The sequence below is a fragment of the Myotis daubentonii genome, chromosome 3 (assembly GCF_963259705.1).
Source record: "Myotis daubentonii chromosome 3, mMyoDau2.1, whole genome shotgun sequence".
Taxonomy (NCBI): Eukaryota; Metazoa; Chordata; class Mammalia; order Chiroptera; family Vespertilionidae; genus Myotis; species Myotis daubentonii.
The window spans coordinates 117794357-117821662 of NC_081842.1; the positions used below are offsets into that span (position 1 = coordinate 117794357).

A 27306-nucleotide genomic window follows, 5' to 3' on the forward strand; every position below is an offset into this window, starting at 1 on the left:
GCCTTCTCGTCCCTACGGCCACTTCCTGCCTGCCTGCCTGCCTGCTCATCCTCAACTGCCCCCCCTGCTGGCCTGCTCACCCTCAACTTCCCCCCCGCCCGCCCCCCAGCCGGCCTGTTTGCCCCCAACTGGCCCCCCCTGCCAGCCTGCTCTCTCCCAACTGCCCTCCCCTTCTGGCCTGATCGCTCCTAACCACCTCTGCCTCAGCCCTGCCACCATGGCTTTGTCCAGAAGGATGTCCGGAAGGTCTCCCGGTCTAATTAGCATATTACCCTTTTATTAGTATAGATAATAAAAGTGTAGTATGCAAATTGTCCCTTCAGCAGGGAGTTGTCTGGGAGTTTGACCAGGGGCAGGGCTGGCCAGGGGAAGGGAGGGAAGCCCCAGCTGGGAGCCTACAGCCACTAGGGACCTTACCAGTGCACAAATTTCATGCACTGGGTGTCTAGTAGGAAGAGTTTTTTTTAATGATATGGAAGGCCCTGGCTGGAGTTGCTCAGTGGTTAGAGCATCAACCTATGCATCAAAGGGTTGCGGATTTGATTCCCAGTTAAGGACACATACCTGAGTTGCAGGTTTGTTCCCTGGCCCCAGTTGGGGCACATGTGGGAGGCAAACAATCCATGTGTCTCTCTCATATTGATGTTTCTCTCTCTCTCTCTCTCTCTCTCTCTCTCTCTCTCTCTCTCTCTCTCTCTCTCTTCTCCCTTCCACTCTCTAGAAATCAATGGAAAAAATATCCTCGGGTAAAGATTAACAACAACAAAAAATGAGGTGGAAGGATACACAAAATAAGTCACTAACTAAAGTAGAAAGCAAACTAAAAACTCCAGCAGGACATCATATGTAAAATCAAATGCCTCAAAGAAAATGACTGGGAGAAAATTCACAAAAAGGCCGAGTGGCTCATTCTAGGTGGTGGGATTACGGGTGACTTTTGTTTCTTTTTCACTTTTCTGTAGTTTTAAATTTAAAAGGCCCTAAGATATTGGTGGCAGCATGAAGGGTTGGTCCTCCAGTACCCACTGGGTGTGGGATTAGGGAACTCAGCTCAGGTCCATGGCAGGCCAACCTGGTGCACAACACGGGGAGGTGTGGGTCCCTTACACATCTTGCCACCTAGGTTCTGAGGCCAGATGGCAGTGAGGTAAGGATTCCAGCATCATGTCTGTGCCCACTGAGGCTTACCTGGAGTCTCAAACCCAGTGACCCAGGGTTCTGGGGGCTGAGGAGGTCAGCAGCAGGGTCATAGACCATGACTGGCAAAACAATGCTAACTGATAACATAGACCACCATGACACAAACAGATATTATATCAGCTGCTGTATTTTGGGTTTTATCTTGGTGCTAAGCAAAGCTTCCTCTTATGGGTGTTGGAACAAATCTTGGTCTTAATCTTGTGATATATGTCACCAACTGTGTGATGTTTGGCAAGTGATTTAACCTCTCTGAGCTTCAGTTTAGTTTTTTCATGCATAAAATAGACATGACAGTGCCTACCTGAATTGGTTACTGGAAAGATTAAATACATGGGAAACATCTAACCACGCTGGCCATAGAGTAGGCACTCAATTTATTGTAGCAGCCACAGGGATGGCAGTCATGTTGGTGATTGCCTTTACTTAGAATGATTTCTACAGGGTCTGGACCACAAGATTAGAAGTGGGAAACAGTTTAATTTTTTTCTAGCCACTGCTCAGACCAATTCTGCCTTGATCTTTCTTCAGGCTCCCGGATGATCTCTGGGCCAGATACTAGTAGTCTTAGACACCTGCAAGGAATGCATGAAAGACCCAGGTCTCTGTCCCTGGTGGTCACCAGAGATGAACCCATACCTTCTCTACATCAAAGAAAGCTTCAAGCAACAAGAATGGCCAGAGGTCTGCCAGCTCTGTGTTTCATTGTTCATTGTTTCTTTGGGTTGGTATGTCATTAATACTTAAGTATTTCTATAAAACCACTGAGTCTTTTACCATTCCTGTTAATGCCTCATCACTGGTTAACTTCAATGGGCCATGGAGTTGGAATGTGGTGTCTCTTCTCAAGCAGACTTGAAATAATATATTTGGGGGGAGGGGAGATGTATGCTTTTATTTTAAGGTTGTGAAATCCAGGATATCCTAACTTCCAAACATGGTTGTCCACAGGATGTTCGTTCAGATGTTCATTTTATAAACATTATTTGAGCATATACCAAGGGTTCGGCCTTATTCTAACCCATGGGCATAGAAAATGGTAAGGCCCATGGTCTACAGGAGGCAAAAGGCGGCCATATTCACTTATTCTTCCCTGGTCAATCATCCATTCCAACATTCACTCATCCAGACAATCATGGATTGCCCAATCACTATCCAGAAGCAGTGCTGCCCAGTGCTGTTGAGTGGTTAAGGTTTGAATCATCCCCCCTGCCTCCAACTACTGTGCAATTTGGGGAAAGTTACTTGGCCTGTTTCCTCATCTGTACAATTTCATGGTATTGTTCTCAGAAATAAATGAGATAAAGAGCTAAAAACCATACCTAACATATAGTAAGCACTCAAAAAAGGGCACTACCTTAAAATCCTATCCCAGGCCAAATGCTGGGTTCTGGAATAAAATGGGAGGTAGCAGGTACTGTGTCTGAAGGACCGGCACGGGAATGGGGGATAGAGGAGGCAGACCTGAAGGCAGAGAGTCACAAGAGTGTTGGCGTTGAGAGCCCTGGGAAGGGTCACAGTGAGGTGTAGCAGTGGAAGCCATGAGCGGGCACAGTGGAGTGTGGGCAGTGGGAGCCCTGGGGGATGGGGGTCACAGTGGAGTGAAGGTAATGGGGAGCTCTGGGGGAGTCACAATGGAATGAGGTCAGTAAGAGCCCTGGGGGTTCAAAGTGGAGTAGGGCTGTGGAGTCATCACAGGTCATTGTGGAGTGAGGTCAGTAGGATCCTTCAGAGGTCAAAGACTCATGGGGGTCACAGTGGAATATGGGCTACAGGAGCCCTGGGTGGGTGACAGTGAAGTGAGGTCAGTAGGAGCCCTGGGGGTCAAAATGGAGTAGGGCAGTCGGTATCATCAGGGGTCATGGTAGAGTGAGGGCAGTGGGAGTGACCGGAGGTCACAGAAGAGTAAGGGCAGTGGGAATCATCAAGGGACATAGCAGAGTGTGGGCAGTGGAAGCTCTGCGGGGGAGGGGGTGTCAGAGTGGAGCAGTGCAGTGGGAGTCTTTGAGAGTCACCATGGAGTGAGGTCAGTAGGAGCCTTGGATGGTCAAAGTGGAATAGGGCAGTGGGAGTTATCAGAGGTCACAGTGGAGAGAGGGCAGTGGGAACCCCTAGAGCAGTGGTTCTCAACCTTCCTAATGCCGTGACCCTTTAATACAGTTCCTCATGGTATGGTGACCCCCAACCATAAAATTATTTTCATTGCTACTTCATAACTGTAATTTTGCTACTGTTATGAATCGTAATGTAAATATCTGATATGCAGGATGTATTTTCATTGTTCGCAACCCACAGGTTGAGAACTGCTGCCCTAGAGGGTGGAGGGGGAGTCACAGTGGAGTGTGGGCAGTGGGAGCCCTGAGGGGTCAAAGTGTGGTAGGGCAGCAGGAGTTATCAGAGGTCACAGTGAAATATTCAGAGTGGGAGCCATGGGGTGTGACAGTGGAGTGAGGGCAGTAAGATTCATTTGGGGTCGCAGGGGAGTGTTGACCATGGGAGCCTGGTGGGGTGAAGGCAGTAGGAATCATTAGGACTGGGAGGGCTTACTGTTGGAGTCTGGTTGGGCCTACCCAGGTAGAAATGACATATGTGTTCCAGGAAGTTGATGGATGTTCACTTCTCTGTGTTAAGATTCCATAGGAGTGCTAGCAGCTCCACCGATGCCCCAGGACCCAGTCCCCTCCATTTGGGCTTCGCCATTTCCTGGGAGTGAGGACTAACTTCCACCTCCCCAAGGGGAGGAGAGAGGAGCTGTGACAAAGAATCTAAACACATCTCCTTTCTCCGAATACAGTCACGTGGCCATACTTCACTGGGCAGCTCCATGCCCTGCTGAAATTTGTCAGAATTGACAAATGGACTCAGAGGGCAAGGGGAAAGAAGCAAAATGGCAAGCAGGAGAGTGTATTCCTGTTGGGAGGGGCGTTAGTTTGGGGTAACTGGGTGATATTTATGCCAACTTGAGCAAGTGTTTTAAGGGATTCAGGATGCTCATGAAGTTTCTTACCTCCATTTTCTCTGTCCCTTTAAGGTGGGGGTGGGGATATGGGGAAGGGAATGATTGTCCCCAAGGACCATCTTCTGTGCTGATTCTCCCCAAAGGTAGCAGATGGAATCTGGGGCATATGGCCAGGACCCTAGGCTCCAGACCAGGCTCTGCCCTGGGGGTTGCTGAGGCCTGGGCAGGAGACTCTGATGTGCAGGAGCATTGGTTGTACGGACTCTGCCATGGCGGGGGCGGGGGTAAACAAGGGTGGCTTTCTGGAGAAGGCAGCATCATTCAGGGTAAAGAGAGCAGGACTGGGAAAAGAAAGTATTGTCATGTCTAGAAGTTAACTCTGGGCCCAAAGGGGCCAGACCTTGAAAGGCTTTGAATGCCAAGCAGAGTTTGCCCTGAGTGGGGCAAAATTCACAAACTAGCATCTGACAAACTGCCTCTGGCCTACAGTGTATGGGTTAAAATTATTTTTTTAAATTTATAATGTAACTAGAGGCCTGGTGCACAAAATTCATGCACGGGAGGGAAGGGGTTCCCTCAGCCCGACCTGCACCCTCTTCAAGCAGGGACCCTTCGGGGGATGTCTGACTGCCAGTTTGGGCCTGATCCATTGGACATCCCTCTCACAATCCGGGACCACTGGCTCCTAACCACTCACCTGCCTGTCAGCCTGATCCCCCTAACTGCTCTCCCCTGCTGGCCTGATCCTCCTAACTGCTCTCCCCTGCCAGCCTGATCGCCCCTAATCACTTCTGCCTTGGCCCCGCACCCGGGACCCAGGCTTCCCTCCTCTGGCTGGTCGCAGGCACCCGGGACCCAGACCAGCTTCACCCGGGCCGCAGCTGCAGCCACAGGTGCTTGGGCAGCTTCTCCCAGGCCACAGCCGCAGGCACTGGCACCTGGGAACGTGGGCGGGTGGCTTCTCCTGGCCTGGCTTTGTCAGGAAGGACTTCTGGAAGACGTCCGATCTAATTAGCGTATTACCCTTTTATTAGTATAGATTAACTATTGACACTTGAAAATCAGAAGCTTTCAGGGGAAACTCTGGATTTGTCTTCTCTTGACTCAGAAATCCTGGCAGCCTGGATTGGTTCCCTCCTGGCAACCATGGGCTGGACCTCCCCACCCCCAGAGTGATATCCCATACCCCTCCACTCTCCTCACTCATTCCCACCAGGCAGGTGCCTATAAGCCCAGCCCTGTCGCATGTGGTGGAGGCACTGTGAAGGTTTGAAGGCCAGGAGGACCCAGTTGGTTGTCTGGGTTGGCATCTGCTGGTAGCCAAAGTGAGGGAGGGAGTGTGATGGACCCTGTGCCTGTGGTCCCGTGAGAGTCCCTGAGTCAGGACCAAGGCTCAGGGTAGAAGTGGAGAGGATGAAGTAGAGAGAATTGGAAGCTCAGATGGCTAAGTTCTGGCCCCCAGTGTGCACAGAATGGTCTCTGCCCAGATGCTGGGTCAAAAGTGATCGTCTACTTACTTCACTGGAAACTTTAAGACTCCACATAAAAATGAAATCATTGGCTAGAATAGTATTTAATACTTTCAACAATAAAGATTTTTAAAATAATAATAAAGTATAATTTCTGTTAAAAAAAAAAAAAAAAGCAAACAAACATGAAATCGTGGCTCTGAACCTACTTTACAGATTACAGAGAGCCCAGATATGAGGGATTGGTGAGGAGGCAGATGAGATGGAATTAGAGGTCCCCTAGTAATGGCCCCTAAGTGTGCCTTCACTGGGAGGCTTGTCACTTCAGGGTCCCCTGTGGGGATGCACCCCCTTCCTCCCATTGATCCCCAGCCAGGAGTATGCCAGACTTGCCTCCAAGACTACTTGACTGTGTTTCCAAGAAAACAAGAGTGCAGAATCCTCTCATTCTCTCAACAAACACATTTTTGTGATTGGTATGTCACAGAGGTTCTATGAGGCATAGGACCCAGTCCCTGCCCTTCAGAGCTGACAGGTTAGGGAGAGCAGGTAAGGGAGAGTGGGGTGGAGCTCCAGTCTGACGGCCTGAGCTGGAACCTCAGTTCTGCCACTTACTAGCTGTTTGACCTCTCTGTGCCTCAGTTTTCCTGCCTAGAAGTGAAGACACTAGTGCCCACTTAAGGGATTGCTGTGGAAATTAAATAAGACAATTTGGTGAAGATGTTAGAACAATGCCCACTGCAAAGGGAGTGTTCTAAGTATTGGCAAGTATTACTGCTTATTTAGCAACAATTTACTGAACACCAACTATGTGCCAATCACCAAAGTTAGAGCAGTGATAGACAGGCACAAGCTCCTGCCCTTGACAGGTGGTAGGCACCACAGGGGTAACCATGTGAGCAGCAATGTGGAATACTCCTAGGGCCATGCTCCGCTACCTTTCCCCGCTTGGGTGCCACAGCTACTGGTCTCTTCCATTCCCCTGCCAACCAGACCCTCCCCTGGGGAGTTTTTGCAAATTGTCTGCTTCAAAGGGCACACTCAACCTGGCTCTTGTTAGCTGGGGGGGCCTTAGGGCACTGCCTTGACCTTTCTGATCCTCTTGTTTCTCTCTGTGATGGAAACCCAGTCCCTTCCTTGGGGCTGTGGAAAGAAGCAGGGGACAGATGTGGAGGGCATCCGGGTGGCAGAGTCAGCTCCTTCAGTGACAGGAAAGCTGCGACGGGTCAACTCTAAACACACCCACAGCCCCCCCAAGGCTCTCAGAGCCTCTTGGTCTGTGGTCTGAAAGGCCAGTGCGAGAGGGTGACCTCTGATGTGTGAGAGGGGGGTTAATTAAAAAGGAGGCTGGTAGGTGAATTTCTGGAAACACAAATTGGAAACCAGTGGAAGGTATTGATCTTCTAATGTGAAGCCAGTGGTATCTGAGCAAGCAAGACAGCTCTGGTTCAGGAAAGCAGGAATCAATTCAGCCCCTTCCTGAGCTGACCTGTCTGGGGTGGGCTAGGGTCATGGGTCAGGGAGGGGCCTCCAGCCTTCCAGTGGGAGGATCAGAGTAGAAGAGCAAGCTGCGTTTCTGTGGGGGTGAGAACCCTTTCTGACATCCCCAGTTAGGGGAGCTTCTTAGCTGGTCAGAGTAGTGAACCTCTTCACGCCTGCTCCTTATCTGAAGACTCCTGACCCTGGTGTTGTTGTAGAGTTAAATGAAATAATAGGTGGGCTGTGGCACTGGGGACACAGAAGTGTATATACTGCCCCAAATCCCGGCCCTCCTGGAGCTCACATTTTAGTCAGTGAGACAGAAAACAAACAAGGGAGTGTGTATATACCACTGATGGTGAACCTATGACACGCATGTCAGAGGTGATACGTGAACTCATTTTTTTTTGGTTGATTTTTCTTTGTTAAATGGCATTTAAATATATAAAATAAATATCAAAAATATAAGTCTTTGTTTTACTATGGTTGCAAAGATCAAAAAATTTCTATATGTGACACGGCACCAGAGTTAAGTTAGGGTTTTTCAAAATGCTGACACGCCAAGCTCAAAAGTTTCGCCATCGCTGGTATATACAGTGGCAGGAAGCGCTGCATGTGCGAAGTCCTGGAAGGGGGATGTGTCTGACAAATAACCCCCAAATTTCCAACCTGCTGAGCCCCATGAGGGACAGCAGCCCTACTGTGAAGAACCACTGACATGTACCTGCTTATTTCCTTCTCACAGAGCTCCTATGGCATACATGTCCTGGTGCCCGCTTTGCTGTTGAGCAAATGGAAGCATAGAAAAGTGCCGCCATGGGCCCAAGCCTGCACAGCTGGGAGAACAGGCTCCAAATGCAGTCCTTCCCCCCATCTGTGGAGCTGTATTTCCTTGGTGTCTCCACAGGATGAAAGCAGGGCTGAACCCAGGGGCTGTGTGAGACACTTGGGTCCCAGGCTGGGCTCCTGTGGAATGTGTGCAGGTGGCTGTTCTCGCTGCCCTTGGTGAGTGGCTGCCATGGAGGTGCGGGGAGAGCCTATTGAGCACAGGCTGGTGACTGGGCTCCTGTCTGTCTGCACCCCTTCCTCCCCAGGAAGCAATGGTTTTGAAAACACTTACTTGTAAAATCTTTTCTAGGATCTGGAGGGGAAGATGGCCAGTGTTAGTCTGTTTATTGACTTCTGGACTTTATCTCAGAAACAATACAAATTGTCAGAGGCCTCCGAATTTAATGTCGAGCCTGTAACCGCATCTCCACCTCCTGCCCTGACCTAGAGGCTCACGTCAGTGCTCCCCAGGCACCACTTCACCCACAGCTCAGGGCCTCCCATCTCCCCTGGTTTCCTTCTTACCCTCTTAGCAGCCAGGAGGAGCTTCCAAAATACAAACCACATCCTGTTGATACCCCAAAGGGCAAACTGGAACTCTTCGGGTTCTTGTCTCACGAAGTTTGAAGAATAAATTTTATGGACAAAGGATTTTAAGCAAAAGTTCAGATTATTACATTTGTTCCTCTTATTTCCCTCCATAACTCCCCTCCACCCAGTTCCCACCCCACCCTCCTCCCTCACTCCCCACCCACTGTCCTCATCCATAGGTGCACGATTTTTGTCCAGTATCTTCCCGCATCCCCCTCACCCCTTCCCCCCCAAGAATAGTCAGTCCACTCCCTTTTCATGCCCCTGATTTTTTTTTTTTTTTTAATTAAATCTTTATTGTTCATATTATTACATTTGTTCCTTTTTTTTCCCCCCCATAACTCCCCTCCTCCCAGTTCCCGCCCTACCCTCCGCCCTCACTCCCCACCCACTGTCCTCTTCCATAGGTGCACGATTTTTGTCCAGTCTCTTCCCACATCTCCCACACCCCTTTCCCCCCCAAGAATAGTCAGTCCATTCCCTTTCTATGTCCCTGATTCTATTATAATCAACAGTTTATTCTGTTCATCAGATTATTTATTCACTTGATTCTTAGATTCACTTGTTGATAGATGCATATTTGTTGTTCATAATTTGTATCTTTACCTTTTTCTTCCTCTTCCTCTTCTTAAAGGATACCTTTCAGCATTTCATATAATCCTGGTTTGGTGGTGATGAACTCCTTTAGCTTTTCCTTATCTGTGAAGCTCTTTATCTGACCTTCAATTCTGAATGATAGCTTTGCTGGATAAAGTAATCTTGGTTGTAGGTTCTTGGTATTCATCACTTTGAATATTTCTTGCCACTCCCTTCTGGCCTGCAAAGTTTCTGTTGAGAAATCAGCTGACAGTCGTATGGGTATTCCCTTGTAGGTAACTGAGTTTCTTTCTCTTGCTGTTTTTAAGATTCTCTCTTTATCTTTTGCTCTTGGCATTTTAATGATGATGTGTCTTGGTGTGGTCCTCTTTGGATTCCTTTTGTTTGGGGTTCTCCGCGCTTCTTGGACCTGTAAGTCCATTTCTTTCACCAGGTGGGGGAAGTTTTCTGTCATTATTTCTTCAAATAGGTTTTCAATATCTTGCTCTCTCTCATCTTCTGGCACCCCTATAATTCTGATGTTGGTACGCTTGAAGCTGTCCCAGAGGCTCCTTACACTATCCTCGCATTTTTGGATTCTTTTTTCATTTTGCTTTTCCGGTTGGATGTTTTTTGCTTCCTCGCATTTCAAATCATTGACTTGATTCTTGCGCTCCTCTGGTCTGCTGTCGGGCGTCTGTATAATATTCGTTATTTCAGTCCGTGTGTGCTTAATTTCTAGTTGGTTCCCCAATATAAGATCGAGGGTCTTATTAGTTTTCGTGTAGAGCTCATTAAGTTTATCGGCAGCTTCTAAACAGTTCTTGAGAGACCTTAAAAGTGTGGTTCTGAACTCTATTTCTTCCATTGACAATTTTGTCCTGTTTCTTTGTCTCCGCATTTTGTTATGCTTCCTTGGTGCACCCCCTAGTGGTCTTTGTTCGCAGTCTTATAGATAAATCTTGATTGCTGTAGCTAATTCCAGGGAGGGTTTGACCTCCAGGCCAAGTGGCTATGAGATTCAGCTGTGTCAGCGGTGAGAGAACTTCTGTCCTCTAGGGAGGTGCTAATCTAGCCTTTGCCTGAGGCTATCCGGCAAATGCCTCTGTGCAGGGCTTGGGCGGGGCGGGTCGAACAGGATCAACAGTGTGGGCCGGAGAGAGCAGTTATGGCGGCTCTCAGTCCTGTCCCAAGGGGCTCTGCCTCTCTGAGTCCCAGCACCCGCTGCAAAGCTCGGAGAGAAAGCTGCACTCGCTCTGACCGAAGCCAGACAGTCCCGCTTCTTCCGCCTGAGTCTGGGTCCCTAAAGACTCGCCCGGATCTGGAGCTCAGAGTCTGCGACTCCCTCCCGATTGAAAACAACAACCGTGCCCTCCGCCGCCAGCCCGCTCCACGCACTCCGCACCTCAGAATTTGACTTCAGCACTGCGCCTCCTCTGAGTGTCCGTATGCGTTTCTCTTTCCTCCTAGTTGTAGGACTTCCACTCAGCCAGCGCCCCTGTGGTTCTGGGTGATGTCCCTTCCGTTTTTTGGTTTCACTTTTGAAGTAGTTGTTCAAAGCAGCAAACTCCGGCGTTAACCTATGCCGCCATCTTGGTTCTCCCATGCCCCTGATTCTATTATAATCACCAGTTCATTCTGTTCATCAGATTATTCACTTGATTTTCAGATTCACTTGTTGATAGATGTGTATTTGTTGTTCATAATTTGTATCTTTACCTTTTTCTTCTTCCTCCTCTTCTTAAAGGATACCTTTCAGCATTTCACATAATACTGGTTTAGTGGTGATGAACTCCTTTAGCTTTTTCTTATCTGTGAAGCTCTTTATCTGACCTTCAATTCTGAATGATAGCTTTGCTGGATAAAGTAATCTTGGTTGTAGGTTCTTGCTATTCATCACTTTGAATATTTCTTGCCACTCCCTTCTGGCCTGTAAAGCTTCTGTTGAGAAATCAGCTGACTGTCGTATGGGTATTCCCTTGTAGGTAACTGACTGTCTTTCTCTTGCTGCTTTTAAGATTCTCTCTTTGTCTTTTGCTCTTGGCATTTTAATTATGCTGTGTCTTTGTGTGGTCGTCTTTGGATTCCTTTTGTTTGGGGTTCTCTGCACTTCCTGGACTTGTAAGTCTATTTCTTTCACCAGGTAGGGGAAGTTTTCTGTCATGATTTCTTCAACTAGGTTTTCAATATCTTGCTCTCTCTCTTCTTCTGGCACCCCTATAATTCGGATGTTGGTGCGCTTGAAGCTGTCCCAGAGGCTCCTTAAACTATCTTCATATTTTTGGATTGTTTTTTCATTTTGCTTTCCTGGTTGGGTGTTTTTTGCTTCTTTGTATTTCAAATCATTGACTTGATTCTTGCAATCCTCTAGTCTGCTGTTGGGATTCTGTATAATATTCTTTATTTCAGTCAGTGTATGCTTAATTTCTAGTTGGTCCTTTATCACAACCTAGAGGGTCTCATTGGATTTCTTATAGGTCTCATTAAGTTTATCAGCAATTTCTAGAAAATTCTTGAAAAACCTTAAAAGTGTGGTTTTGAACTCTATATCCAGTAGTTTGCTTTCCTCCATTTCTGTCATTTGTGACCTGTTTCTTTGTCTCTGCATTTTTGATGCTTCCCTGTGTTGATAAAGTGGTTTTCTGTGCTGAGTGTCCTCTAGGGCCCAGTGGTTCAGCCTCCCCAGTTACCTGAGGAGGACACTTTTGGTGCACCCCCTTGTGGGCTTTGTGTACAGTCTTGTTGTAGTTAAGCCTTGATTGTTGTAGTTATCATTGGGAGGAATTGACCTCCAGGCCAATTGGCTGTGAGAATCAGCTGTGTCTGCAGTAGGAGAACTTCTGTGCTGGAGACACCCTTATGGGGCAAGACTTGCTTCAATGGGGCTTTGGTGCTCACTGAGTCTGCCCCCTGAGTGTGTCCTTTATGCTTCCACGGAGCTGCAAACTGGATGGTCCCACTCTGACCTCTGGGTTTCCTGGCTCCTGGATCTCTAGGGAGGTGCTAATCTAGCCTTTGCCTGAGGCTATCCAGCAAAAGTCTCCCTGCAGGGCTTGGGCGGGGCGGTTCCCACGGGATCAACAGGGTGGGGCTAGCAGTTATGGCTGCTCTCAGTCTTGCCCTCAGAGGCTCTGCTTCTCAGTGTCCCGGTAATCGCTGTAAGCCCCTTGAAGAGAAAGCTGCCCTTGAGTTCCGACTGATGCCAGAAAGTTCCGCTTCTCCCGTGTGAGTCTGGATCCCTAGAGACTTGCCCGGAACTGGAGCTCAGAGCCTGAGACTCCCTCCCAATTGAAAACGACAATCGCACCCTCAGCCGCCAGCCCTCTCTGCATGCACCTCCGCACCTTTGTATTTTACTTCCGCACTGTGCCTCCTCTGAGTCTCGGTATGCTTTTCTCTTTTCTTCTAGTTGTAGAATTTCCACTCAGCCAGCCTTCCTGTGGTTCTGACTGATGTCCGTTCCGTCTTTTAGTTGTATTTTTGAAGTGGTTGTTCGAGGCAGCAAACTCCAGTGTTTACCTATGCCGCCATCTTGGTTTCTCCAAAAGTGTGGAAATTTATTGTAAGTTTATGCAAACTCCCATGTATGGGAGGGGTTCCCAAATGGGTAACCCCCTAGGGAGAGTCCCCAAAATGGGAGAGCCTCTGAGTCTCTTTGTCTAAGGGTTTATAAATGCTGGCAGCTTCTTTGTTGGTACATGCTACCTTCTAATTGGACGCTTCCCCATTTTATGTCCCCCGTGCTTTTCCTCATGGGCCACTTTCCCCCTTTTTCCTGTGGGGTATCAGTTTCAAAGTTTCAAAGATCACCCGGTGCCCCCCTCTTCTTCTTCCTCTTGTAACATTCCTGTAAACAATCTGGTGGCTTGGATCTGTCTTGCCCATCACATATGCACTCCTCTCCATGGAACCCCCTTTCCCCTAATTGCCTTTCCTGTCTCTACAATCCTCTCACTGTCACTGGCTGCCAACCCTCCAATGGCTTTTCACTGCACTTAGTATAAAATCTAGATGCCCCCACCACACCTGCCTGCCTCCCCTCCCCGCTCCTCTTCCCTGATGTGCTCCTCTCCAGACACCTGCTCTCCTTGCAGCTTTTCAGCACAGGAGGTGTTCTTTGGCCTCCTTGCTGTTCCTGGAATATGCCAGGCATGTTGCCACCTCATTCCTGGGAGAGGGCCTTTGCACATACTGAGCCCCTTCATTGATGGTGCTGCTTGTGCCAGGACAGGGGGTAAGTAGGGCATGAACAGTGAGCATTTTGAAGTAGAGGGGATTTTCCTGGCATATGAAGCTGACCCAGGGAAAACCTTTTGGGAAACAATGGTGACTGCTTTCCAAGATATGGAGCCCTAGGTGATCTGGTAGACTCATTTCCCTCGGCCTGGTTATGAATACTGACTTTTGATTCCTAGGATACCGAGCTCTACTATGGACATGAGTTAACTCACACCCCTCCTCAGCAAGGTTGTCCTTGCCCCTATTTAAGTGGTTAATTCTCGCCCTTCTCTCTTATCAGCTTCTCTTCAGAGACCTTAAGTCCCTCTAACAATCCTGCACTTCTTGTTCTGTTATCAGCCTCCCCTAAAAGTCAGGGACCCTGTCTTATTCTCTACTATGTCCTCCGTGCTCAGAAAGATGGCTGCACATAATAGTTGCTTAATCCATGTTTGTTGAATGAATGGAGGAATTCTGGGGTCTTCCAGGGATTCCTTTAACTTATTTAGGCCCAGTCTAAGGTCAGGTGAGGCCATGAGCCACCTTGGGGTGGCATATATTGGCAGCACCTGGGGTGCTTTGTCCTGGCCCCCAGAAAGCCCCACATTGTGTGAGACACTAGGGGCTAAGGCCAGCCAGGGCCTTTGTGCCTGTGCGGGGCAGATGGGAATCTCCTAGGATGCCATGGAGCTGGTCATGGAGAAGAGCTGCAAATAGGGTGTGGGTCTAGCCTGCCTGAGTGGCAAATGGCTGGTAATTAATTTTGGGCCTTATGTTATTAATAAATTTAAAGTTGAATGCACAGCCAGAAGTGATTCCAAGAAAAAAAAAGTCAAGTCCCACATCCTCCTCATTCTTACTCATCAATCAACAATTTTGCAAGCAGCTTATTAAAATATAGAGAAAAGCATGGCTGGAGAAATTAAAGGGCCTTAAAGGCCCAGAGATGGTTTATCATGGTTTTGTGATATGGGTGCAGAAAGTGGGGTGGAGGATGCCAGGAATGTAGAGCTGGGTGGGGGATGGGCCCCATTTCACAGAGGGCAAGAGTGAGGCTAGAGCAGGGCAGTGGTGTGAAATCTGGACAGATTAACACCAGCCCATGGGTGTGGCAGCAGCTGAAAACCCCAAGGGTAGGAGCAGGACCTGGGGTGGGCATAGTGGGCAACAAGGCAGAGTCTAGATTCCACACAGAGGACTTGGTGACCAAGGGGATTGGCACCATGTCTGATTGTGGGGCAGGGAAGGAGCATTATTTCAAGTTATGTCAGTCAGGATTTAAATCCCAGCTCTCCTCCCAACGATGGTGTTGTGGGGGAGGGGCAAGTCACCTTTCTTCTCTGAGCCTCAGTTTCCTGCTGAGGCAGACGAAAATCAGATCCCTCTCAAAGGTTTGCAAGATGAAGGGAAGCCATGTATGCAAAGGCCTGGGAGGGTCCCTTACCCATGGAATAGGTGCTCCATAAATGATATCTTCCCAATGATCTGGAAGCCCAGAACTAGTCCTGGCAGGCTGCTGAGGTTGCTTCTGTACTGAAACTGGAACCATGGTTCAGCTGCCTGCCACCACAAAAGCCAAACTCATGAGATAGGTCCTGGTGGAAAAGGAAAGAGGTTTATTCAAGTGCCAGCATTTCAAGAAGATGGAGAACTCTTGTCCAAAGCCCGTCTTAGCATCTCAGTGCAGTCAGGGGTTTTTATAGGGAGGGAGAGGGAAAGCAGAACAAAGACATCAAGGGAAGGGGGTTGAAAAGTTATCATGGGCATACCAGCGCAGTCCATCCCAATAAGGACCTGAAACTAGTCAAGTGATGGTCTGGTGTGCATCATCCTGGTCTTTGTCATCCTGGTTCTACATCATCCTGGCTCTCATAGTTGAAGGTCAGCAATTCTCTTAGAGCTGGGATGACTGAAAATTGGAGTCTGCAACTTCTGAAGTTAGTTTCTAGGATTCTTATGTAAACCTGCTGTTTATCTACAAGCTACAAATTAGTCAAAGTCAGCTTTTACAAAATAATGTCAAGACATTGGTGGGGGGGGGGGGGGCGCGGGTTATAATCCCTGCTGTTACAGTGCCCTGTGCGTGGGGCATGAACACAGTATTCTGGGTCTGTAGCCAAGTGAGTTTGCCTTTTCCCAGGACAAATTTTTCAAAGCACCAGGAGACTGCTCTGCCTTTACTTATGTTGTTTCATCTCTGGGAGTGTGCTTTCCTCACTTATCTTCTCCCTCCAGGAAACTCCTATGCATCCTTCAAAACCCACTACACATAACAACTCCTTTGTGGTGCTTTCTCAATGCTGAGTCAGCTTCTTGCCTTCTGCGTGCCAAAAATACTTTATTCTTGCTAGACTCTGAATCCCTTGTGGGAAGGGACTGTGCCTTATGCAGACTGGTATGCAGTGATATAATTTTGTTGGATGAGTAAGTAAAAGAATGAGTGAATAAATGAATTAGTAGCTCTCACAACACATAGCTCTGCCCTACCATCACTTAGAGGCCTGTCCCTCACTACGCCCTGCTTCCAAAACTGTGACCTTAGCAAGAGCCAGGCCTGGCCTGGGGGTCTTTTCTATGTCTGTCTCCTACTGGCCAGGTCAGTTCTTGGTACTCAGTAGATATCAGAGTGCCTGAGAAGGAGAAGAGGGGGCAGAAAAGCTGAGCCCACATTTAGTAAGCACCTACTAAGAGCCAAGGATGCTGCTGGGCATTTTCACCCATAGGATTCTTTCTTTGCCTTATAACAAGACCATTTCCCAGAGTCAGACACTGAGGCAGAGGGAGCCAACTAAGTGCAGGAGGCACAATGTAAACCTTGAAGTCTGTATGCCCCTCAGATGCCTTCCAAAGGGGCTAATGCTGCATGTGTGAATGAATGAGTGAACAAGTGCATGAATGAATGAGTGAGCTCTCAATGGAATCTTGCAACCTCCTTCTTCCATCTCACTCCAGTCCTTTAGGCCCTGCCTAGGCTGCTTTCCTGTGCTCAGCGCTTTATTTGGAACTATACCATGAGACCTGCCCCACCCTTCTCCATTTGCTTCAGGGTCCCCAGATTTTCCCATGTGGTTCCCTATACTCCTACCTTTTCCTGCTCTGAAGCAACAGCTGCTATCTTCTCCCCCTCTGCCCCCCACCTCTCCGCTGGCTCTCCTGCCAATCAGAGCTCCATTGTCCTGCCACATGTGGAGTGCCCTGAAAATTGCCAGTCTCAAAAGGCTTGCCTAGCATCCTCAGCAAGAATCTGTTCCTAAGCACCAATTTCTAAAAGGCTGGTGATTGCATCCTCCGTGTCCCCTTCCCAGAGCCCTTGAGTGGCAGCAAAAGCCCCAGATGGTTGGGGAGGGAGGGGCTTGTCAACCATTATCCTGAGCCGGAAGTGGGCTCAGCCTCTGAGAAGCCACCTGATGTGCCTGGAGTGGGAAACACGTTTCTAAAATATCTATTGCTCTGAGCACATGAAAGCCTGTGCTTCTGCCGCCCGGAGGTGGTGTCTCCCCGCTGGGGCAGCACTGATTCAGGGGCAAGTCTGTTAACTAACCCTGAGGGCTGGTCAGGGTTCTGGTTCAGTAGCTCTGGAATGAGCCCAAGAGGGTCTCATTCTCACAAGTTTCCCTTTGATGCTTCTGGTTGTGGGTGGGAACCACACATCTTGACCTGAGGGACTTCAGGGAGGGTGGTGCCACATGGGCCGGGAAGGCAGGGAGTGCCTGGCTTCCCCAGGGACAAGGACAGAGGCAGCCTCTGGTTCACTTACTTGTGGAGTATCTTTATTGAGCTGCAGTAAGTCAAGAGCAAGGTGGAGAGAAGTGAGGGTGCTCAGAGGGAAAGGCCTGGCCCTAGTCCTGCTCAAGCTAACCATTGTAGCCACCAACATCATAAAACAGCATCCCTTCCAAGCCCCTGCTGTGTGCCAGGCCCAAATGCTTCCCAACGTGTGATTTTGTGTCACTGAATGTGTTCATGTACTGTCTAAATCAGCGGTTCTCAACCTGTGGGTCGCGACCCCTTTGGCAGTCGAATGACCCTTTCACAGGGGTCGCCTAAGACCATCCTGCATATCAGATATTTACATTACAATTCATAACACGGAGCTCCAGTGGCGCAATCGGTTAGCGCGCGGTACTTATAATACAATTCATAACAGTAGCAACATTACAGTTATGAAGTAGCAACGAAAATAATTTTATGGTTGGATCACAACATGAGGAACTGTATTGAAAGGGCCAGAAGGTTGAGAACCACTGGAAATGCATCCCCCCCCCCACCTAGTGAGCTAATGACTGAGCTCGGCTCCCCAATCCTCCCTGAATTTCCAGCGGAGGCTCAGAGAGGCTGTGTGCTCTACCCGGGTCACACAGCTTAGTGGATACAGTACTCATTGAGAGAAGGCCTGGGGCCTTGTGGTTGCTGGAGTCAGTCCGCCTGGATTTTGTCCCTATGCCCCTCTGTCCAGCAGTGTGGCCATGGGTGGGCCTCTAACGTCTCTATCCTAAGTTTCTTCATCTCTACTAAGGGCCTGAGGAGAAGGAAGAGGCTGCCACAACCTGCCCTCAACCCCTATCAGTGGACCAGTTGCTCCTCTGCTGTCACCTCCTCATGGTGAACCTCAGAGCAGGGGCGGCACTGCCCTGTGCCTGTGTAGCACATGAGGGGCCTGAGGTGAGGGTGAAGCCATTCCCCAGGGCCACACAGTGGCAGTCCCCATTCTGAGACATTGCTCTTCCTTTGGAAGCTTACCTTTGGAGATTTGGGGGGACCAGTGGCCCAGTGGGGTCACTCAGAACATGGGGTCCGAGGGTGAAACCTGAGGTGGGGCCTCTCCAAGAACAGGATGGGCAGGGACCCAGCCTGTCCTGGGACATGGAAGACAGGCTTCTGACTGCATGGGGAACAGAGACAGGTGGAAATCAATAAATGCTGAGTTAAGAGTCCTCATGTGAGATGTAGCAGCTGAACAGGTGCAGCACACTTTCCTGAGCTCAGAGTGAGACTGCTGGGGCACACAGTAGGGATTAGGACCTGGATGGGTCACCGAGGGGTGACTGGGAGCTGGGTGGGTTACAGAGGCGTGACTAGGACCTGAGTGGGTCACAGAGGGGTGACTGGGACCTGGTGGGATAAAATAATCCCAGGTACTGTCATACTAGCAAAAGGATCTGATCCAGCAACAAGACCTGGAGATTGGGAAGGACTGCCTGGGTGCTCTGGGAGGGCCTCTGAGTGCACTTAATGATGGAAGGAATCAGCTCTGGGGTTGGGAAGGGTGTTCTGAGCAGAGGGAACAAGCGCAAAGGTCCTGGGGCTTGAAATTCACTATCTGTAAGGTAAAAGGATAGCATGGGTGGAGCTGAGGGAAAGGGGCCAAGTGTCGGGAGGGGAGCCAACAGAGGAGGGCTGGGGCAGAGTGTGCAGGGCCTGAAGACAGTGTTGGCAGATCATGTTCTACTCATGAGTGGGGCTGGGGGCAGACAGGTGCCACCGGCTTTTAGGAGCATTAAGGAACAGAAGTAATTTGGGTTGTCATAGACAAAGGCTGGGACAGAGCATTGTAGCCAGGGAATAAGGCCTGAGAGTGGGAGTCAGGTCCATTGGGCCTCTCTGGAGCTCCTTGGAAACCAGAGGTTTGGGATTTTTCAGGCAACTTTGCAGGACTTTGTAGCAGCCAAGCACTGCCCTCTGCTGGCATATGTGAGTATTACATCTGGTAACATTTGGCTGGACCAACTCCAGAATTGAGAATTTCAAGAGAACATCCAGGGAGCCAAGGTCCTCAGGGCCTCCCAAGGTCTTCTCTTGCCCCTGATAGATCCTTGTTGCTTAGCCCTTGAGAGAAGGAGCTAAATTCTTTTTGAGGCAGTATGTTTCGACAGCACAGGTCAGCTTGGCCCCAGAAGGAGATGCACTTGGCTTCCTCCTGGTCTCGGCTCTGCCTTCTGGGTCTCAGGACTGCCTACAGAGTCTGAGGGCACTGACCCCCCTACACACACACACACACACACACACACACACACACACACACACACGGCTGCCCTGCTGCAGGCTGGGTTGTTTCAGTTCCTCCAGGCCCTGCCCATCCTAGCTCACCCAAGCTGCCTTATGCCTGTCAGTCTTCTATATGGGAGTCCCTGACCAAAGAGACCTGGTGAGAGGAATGAACAGTCAAGGCCCCATAGAGGATGTAGCTTTCTCAGGAAAATCCCTGCACACCTCCTGAATCTGCCTGTGTCTCTGCCACGATGCCTCTTGGTTTTCCTGACGCTAAAAGGAGAATGAAAGTGGGCCTGGTCTTGGGAAGCTGCCAGGTGTGAATGGAGGGCCACGTGATGGAGTGAGGCTGCAGCACAGCCAGGAGTATGGGCTTCCAGGGCCTTCCGCGATCCCAGCCCTAAGGAGAACAGAGGGCCGGAGAGGAAAGGAGGGGGCGGAGGGAAGTGGGCAGGGATGATGGGAGAGGAAGAGGACTGATTATTTGAAAAGAAAACCCAGTGACTTCATCTGCCACATAAGCAGATACATTTGTTCCTTCGTTTGTTCATCAAATATTTTTTGAGGACCTACTATTTTTCAGGCATAGCTCTAAGCCTTGCGACTATATTGGCAAATAAAACAAACTGAATCCCATGCTCTCATGGAGTCTACACTTTAATAAGGAAAACAGACAATCAGTAAACAAGTAAGATGTTTTCAGGGCGTGATAAGTGCTTTGAAGGTAACAGCTTGAGAGTGAGGGGTAGAGAATGGTGGGGACTGTGGGCAGGAGCAGCCTGTCTGAGACGAGACCTCAATGATGAGAAAGGCAGTCAGGTAAAAACCCAAGAGAACATTTATATACATAAAAGCCAAGCGACTGGAACAACCAGAATGACTGAAACGACAGGTCGCTATGACACGCACTGCGACGGCCAACCGCCCCATGGGGACCCTGATCACCCCCTCAACCTCCCGCAGCCCCTCCCCCAGCTGGCCCAGCTCCCAATCACCTCCCCCCACCCTCCCATCAGGAGCAGGACTGGCCAGCCAACCGCCTGTGGCCCCTCCCCCCCACCAGCCTGGCCCTGATTGGCCCCCATTGGGGCAGGTGGCTGGATCCCACCTGTGCATGAATTTATGCACCAGGCCTCTAGTATTATATATTTGCATACTTTTTTTTTCATAGTTCCACGTGGATTTATATATATATATATACATATATATATATATATATATATATATTATTGCTTAAAGTATTACAAAGAGTATTACATATGTCTCCTTTTTTTTCCCCCCGCCCTTGACAATCCCCTGGCCTCCCCCACCCCCCAGTGTCTTATGTCCATTGGTTATTATTTGCATACTTTTTAACAGCTGGAGATATAAGTCATGTAACATGAATTTTGAACAATTGGGGTATACAGTTTAATGGTTTTTAGTATATTGAAACCCAAACAGAAACCCATATCCACTAGCAATCACCCCCAGCCCCACTTTCCCCTAGTCCTTGGTAACCACGACTCTATTTTCTACCTCTGTGGATTTTCCTCTCCTGGATACTGCCCATAAATTGAATCTTATAGTTTGTGGTCAATTGTGACTGGATTCTTTCATAATATAATGTGTCTAAGGCTCATCCATATTGTAGCATCTACCAGTACTTCATTTCTTTTTACAGCCAAATTATATTCCATTGTAGTATATGGTGCATTTTATTTATCTGGTCAGCAGTTCATGGACATGTGGGTCTTTTTCACTTTTTGACCATTATCAATAATGCTGCTGTGAACATTCATGTACAGGTTTTTGTGTGGGTGTATGTTTCCAGTTCTCCTGGGCATATATTTCAGAGTGGAATTGCTGGGTCACATGGCACACTGCTTTGCAAAGTGTCTGTGCCTTTCATATCCCATCAGCTGTGCATGGGTATTCCTTTTGCCCCACATCTTCACCAGCACTGTTGCTGTCTAGTTTTGATTCTAGCCCTGCTAGTGGGTGTAAGTAGTATCTAACTATAGTTGGATTTGCATTTCCCTAATGGCAAGTGATACTGAGCATCTCCTCATGAGCTCATTTGCCATCTGTATATCTTCTTTGGAGGACTGTCTATTCAGATTCTTTCCCCCATATTTGCTTGCTTTTTAAAAACAAAAACCCATTCATATACAAGAAGGTTACCAAAAAAATAGAACTGATTGCCTTTATGGATGGGAGCCACACAGCTGAGACAGTAGGAGTAGAGATGAGGACCAAACTTTTCATTATAAACCTTGTACATTTTTTGTTTGATTCCTGCAAATGAACTATAAAAATAACTGCACCGAGTTAGCCCTCACCAGCCCCTGGAAGCAGATATCCATTTTAAAAACTCACTTTTGACCCCTGGCTGGGTAAGGTAAGCAGTGGTTCCCCTGCTCCAAGGTCTGCACCTGGGTCACACTCTCAGCCAGGAAGGCTCTCATTTTTCTCCCACTGCAGGATCCTTGCCCCATTATGCCTCTCTCAGCTAAATTTCATACCAAAACCAGTTTGGAGGAAGGCAGTAGGAATGAAGCAAGGAATGGATCATCAGAAGATAAGAATCTGAGCCATGAGCAGGGGACGAACAGTGAGGTCCCAACACGCTGCTCCTACCACTGAGGAACTTGGTCAAGGCAGCGTGTGCCTGTGGACACCAGTGTCCAGTCTTAGCCTTTCTGCACTTGAGTGTCTCTGGTCAAGCCTTGAGGTATAGAGGTCTCTTGGGCCCAGAGGTCCAAATTGGAGATTTCCACCAAGCCCATACTAATCACAGGATATGAAGTCCCTTAGTGTGTCCCCCTCATGCCCTTCAGAGTACATGGCACACACAGGCACCCAGTAACTGCGTGTTGTGTGAAGGCATGCCAGGCTGTGGTGAAGAGCAGATGTAGTGGGCCTGTGGCCTATGCCAGGACCTACCCCTGCAAGAGGCCTGTGGCATTGTCACACTGCAGGGGGGCTCCCAGCCTTCCGGGGAGGCAGATGTGGACACAAAGGGGGAGGTGCTGAGCAGTGGGACTCACTGTGGAACTGGACCTTGAGCTCAAATTCCAAAAACTATAATACATAACTAAAAAATGTGCCATTTTTTTATGTTCGTTGAGTTGTACAACCATTACTGCATTCAATTTAGAACATTTACTGCTTGCCAGGGCCCATCAGCGTACTGGGGGATGCTGTGATGGCCAAGGCAGGTTGTAACTCTGCCCTTGTGGACCTATCAACATTCTATGGGGGGAAGAGAGATGTTGAAGAAAAAACCACAACTAACCAGGATGATTTAAAATGCTCTGGATGAGCCCTACCCACTTTGGCTCAGTGGATAGAGCGTCAGCCTGCGGACTCATGGGTCCCAGGTTCGATTCCGGTCAAGGGCATGTGCCTTGGTTGCGGGCACATCCCCAGGAGGGGGTGTGCAGAAGGCAGCTGACTGATATTTCCCTCTCATCAATGTTTCTAACTCTCTATCCCTCTCCCTTCCTGTCTGTAAAAAATCAATAAAATATATATATATTAAAAAAAAGAAAAAAAGAAAATGCTCTGGATGAAATAAATGGGCTCCTGGGGAGGGGCCGGGATTTCAGTGAGGGTGCTCAGGAAGTGCCTCCCAAAGAGGTGAGCTCTGTGCTGACACCTGCAGACAATGAGCCCTGAGAGAACTGGGAGAAGGGTGTTCTGAGAGAGGAAGCAGCATGTGCAAAGGCTCTGAGGTAGGCATGACATTGACATGAAGGGATGGCTGTCACCCAGTGAACGGGGTAGCAAAGCTGTGATGCCAGTCTAGGCCTATGGATTTTATTTTGAATGCTGCGGGAAGCACAGAGGGATGGATCTGATTTGCATATTAATAGGCAGTGACCCCAACTAGGATGGAGAAAGACCCTGGCCCTTCCAGGAAAAAGACTCCTCTGGTCCCTAAACCCGGGTGTCATTTTGTGCCCAGCTCCTCCTAGACCAGTGATGGCGAGCCTTTTGAGCTCGGCGTATCAGCATTTTGAAAAACCCTAACTTAACTCTGGTGCCGTGTCACATATAGAAATTTTTTGATATTTGCAACCATAGTAAAACAAAGACTTATACTTTTGATATTTATTTTATATATTTAAATGCCATTTAACAAAGAAAAATCAACCAAAAAAAAAATGAGTTCACATGTCACCTCTGACACACGTGTCATAGGTTTGCCATCACTGTCCTAGACCCTCACCAGGGCTGGACTGGCATGGGCACCAAAAACAAGCTTCTCAAGGCCAGGATGCTGGTGTTGGGTATACTGTCACAAAGTGTACACTGCAAGCTCATCTTCTGTACCCCTCCGTTTGTCTATTTTTCGTGAGGACTCTGCTTTTCCATTTTCCAGGGTAGTAACTGAGGTTCAGAGATGGGCAGTTACTTGCCCAGATCACACAGCAGGTGAATAGTGGGTTGAGACCTGAGCTGAGGCCTGAGGGCAGAGTCCTGCTGTGCCCCTAGCCTGCCCACCTCAGCCCAGGAACCGCCCCCATGGGACCAGCATAGGCCAGACCAGCCCTGGCTGTCCCAGAGAAGAGCCATTTCCTAAATGCCTTCCCAGGATAAGCATGTGCAGGTGACTGACAGAGGGAAAATCACAGCCCCTGGAAGTGGGGGTGAGAGGGGACCACAAAGACTAGCCCCTCAGGGTCAGCCCTGCCCCTGGCAGCCCCAGCCTGGCTTCCAGCTCTGACCTCCAGCTCTGAAGCTCGGCAGGAAGGTGTTTTTGAGTGGTCAGGGTCAATGTCTGTTGTTAAATGTTGTGAATATCCCCCTGGGCAAAAAACAGCACTTGGAAAGGCCCTGGGGCGGGAGAGGGCCTGGCAGGCCGGAGAAAGGAAGAGGCCATTGTGCCTGGGGCAGGGTGAGCAAGGAGAGGTGGTGGGCATGTGGGGCTTGTGGATCATTGCAGAGGCTGTAAGGGGGTCTCACTTTGATAATGACTCAACTCTGAAAACTATAAAAGGGGCTCTGAAGGCGGCACCGCTGCCATCTCAGGCACTCAGTCCAATAAGGACGCACTCAGGGCTCCAGTCCAGTGCCCAGCCAGCTGCACACTGTGCCCAAGGGCTGTCTTTACAGCATCCTAATGGTCTGGCCTCTAAGAATGCTGCTCACCTTTGTAAAACACCTGTCACAGGGCACCAACTCTCCCAGGTATGCTGCCTACATCCACTCAACCAGTATTCCCAGCAGCTTCTGTGAGGGAGCGGGTGGGAACGATCCTTAGAGGGAGAACCAGGCTGAGAGAGGAGTGACAGCAGGTGAGGAGGAGTCAGGTTCAAACTCCAAACCTGTGCCCTGGCCCTGCAGGGGCCCCTCTCCCCCTCCCTTCAGAATTCATTCATTCGTATTTTCAGTTATTTCTAGATGACTGAAGAATTTTTTCAATTTTTCTCTTATTGTAGTTGAGCATGTTGTAGAAAATTTGAAAAGTAAATGAAAACACAGAAATAAAGCTGAGCCACAGTCTTGCCTTGGCGGCTTGGGGGTGGGGGTGGGGGGGCTGTGGGCTTCATAGGCATCCTCACTTTGATGACTGACACTTTCTTTTACTAACAATTCTCAACACTGTTGCTGTAAACATCCTTTTTTCAAGGGTGTGGGATGCCCCAGCACATGCTGTCACTGTATTTATAACCAGCAGGAGGGTTTTCTGGAAGGGTAAGGGGCAGTGACCAGTCCAGTGACCATGAGCAGCCCTATGACCTTCTCTGAGCACTGCCACGAAGGCCCCTGGTCCACCCTGACCCAGCCCTGGAGCAGGGCCCTCCTACCCCCTGCCCTGATGTTGCCTGTGCCCACCTTGCCCGGCGTCCCCGGTATCAGCGTGGGGTTTCCCAGGATGGGGTACCTGGACTCTGGGGCCCCGGGAAGGCCTCAGGTGAGCAGTTTTCTTTCATAGCCACATGCAATTGAATGTTGATTATTGGAGGGAAGTTAACTAGCCTGTCAAGTTCAGGTTATAGAATTGTGACAGAAAGTTTAGCTTTTAAGTAAAAATTATTTTAGATTTAAAGAAAAATATTAGGCAAATATTAACATAGGCGGGGTGAGAACTGGGAGCTGCTGTGAGGTTGGTACAGAACATGGGGTTTTGGGACGCACCGCACACTTTCATCTCAGCCTCATGGCTGGGGTTGTGGGTGGGGAGCATTAGCCCAGGCCTCCTCATCCCAGCGCCAGAGGGCTTGGGGTCTGTGGGTTTTCTAGCAGTTCAGCCTGGCTCTAAAAGAGTAGCAACAACGGCACTAGCTAACACCTGTGGAGGAGGCTGAAGTTGAATTATCTGCCCAAAGTCACAGCTAGTGGAAGAAGCAGCTCTCTGTCTTGACTACCAGGTAGACTGCCTGCTGAGGATGTGCAGGGGCTTGGGGGTGGGTGTAGATGTGCGGGGGGAGGGGGCCGGAGAGCACATACAGCACCTATTAGGTGAGGGAGGGAGCCCACAACCTAGGGTACACTCAGACCCATTGTCTGTGGTATAGTGTCAATGACTGGTCCATCCTGCCCTGCTACACCCCACACAGGCCTCAGGATCACCACTGACTCCTCCATGCCCACCCTCCATCGCACAGGGACTGTGTCAAAGGCTCAGAGGGCTGGGGCTGCTCCCTCTGCTTCCAAGGTCTCATGGTCCTTAAGAGGCAGGGCCAGTTTTGGAATGGTCGGCTTGACTCCAAGGCGCCAACCCTATGCATCCAGGGCACACGATCGTGCGGCGCCCTCTGCCTGGTGGGTGACTTTGCAGCCGAGGCGCCCCTGGGCGCCCGCGCCTGATGCTGCAGTTGCCGTGGTGACGAGCGCCTCAGTGATTGGTCCAGCCTGGCCGCACTACGCGCTGGGGGAGGGCTACCGCGCGCCCGCCCCTCCTCCAGATTCTGGGAGAGCAAACCCTGGCGCAGACTCACGAGCCTAGACTCTCTGAGCCTACCCCTGATGTGCAGAAGGGGAAAAAACAACCCGAGGTGGTCCCAGGTAGCAGCTAGGCCGAAGCCCCCGCCCAATCTGAGGTCTGGGCTCCTGGACATGGTGTGAGCCTTGTGTGCTGGGGCCCTCGGAGCCCACGACTGTTCCCACCCCAGCCCTCTTGGAGGAGCCCGCCACCCCCGGGATGTGATTCGCCCCTCGATTTAATTTGATTCCCTTCTACTTCTCGCCTGAGCGTTCTGCCCCTCCTCTAACCACAGCTGGAGAGGGAGAGACAGACAGAAGGGGAAAACTGCCCCAGACAGGATGGCTTGCAGAAGACGCTATTTGTGAGTATATGTGGCAGATTTATGCTTGAACCTTGAGGCCAGAGACCAGAGGAGACCCAGCTGAGCTCGGAGCTGGAGTGAAGTGCTCGTGGGGGGGAGGGCAGGTTGCCTTGCAGAGGGAGCTGACCACCCCGCAGACAGGCCAGCCAGCGTTGGTCCTTTGCAGCAGAGGTGTTTGCTAGTGTTGATGAGAAACAGCAGGTCTCTTTAGGCTGTAAAATTTCCTATCTCTAAGGGCAGGTAACCCCTGCCCCCAATCCATATGCAGGGTCCCCAGACTCACTGCTTCCAGTTTGGCATTTGGTATAGATCTCAGCGTGTCTATTTGGAAAAAGCCTTTGTGCTTAGCTCATCCATGACTGGCACTTCAGCCATGCCTGGTAGAAGGCTGGCAGGAAGGCTGGGGTGGGACAGGATGTTGTCCTCCAGGGACAGGTGAAGGTCCATCCCACTTCCATGAGTAGGGGGCAAGGTGTTCTGTGAGTCAGCAGCAGAGCGCTGTCTGTTGGACCTAATGCCAGCGCAGAAGCTCTTAAAGTCTGCAGGGGGTGGTGACAGTGGTGACATCATGGGCCTGGTATTTATGGAAACCGAAGCCCTGCCTGTTAAGCCAGGCTTCCTTGAGGCAACAGGATTAGAATGCCAGCTTCCCTCAAATTTCTCTGGGGCTCTGCACTGTGCTCTTCTAAGTTGAACAACCTCTGGTCTCTGGCCTTGCAGGACC

The 27306-nt window shown here is 49.6% G+C and overlaps 1 protein-coding gene across 2 annotated transcripts in view; it reads left to right on the forward strand.

The window, feature by feature from the left end:
• The window catches only part of IQSEC1 (IQ motif and Sec7 domain ArfGEF 1), a 384674-nt gene that overhangs the window by 164005 nt on the left and 193363 nt on the right, over positions 1 to 27306 (forward strand). Inside the window, exon 1 of one of the 2 annotated variants that reach the window (XM_059688321.1) lies at positions 26240 to 26582. The exons of the other annotated variant lie outside the window; for it this stretch is intronic. Coding sequence (XP_059544304.1) covers positions 26560 to 26582 — 23 coding nt within the window. The 5' untranslated portion in view covers positions 26240 to 26559. Of the gene's footprint in view, positions 1 to 26239; positions 26583 to 27306 lie in introns of those variants that run through there. 2 annotated transcript variants of the gene reach the window in all.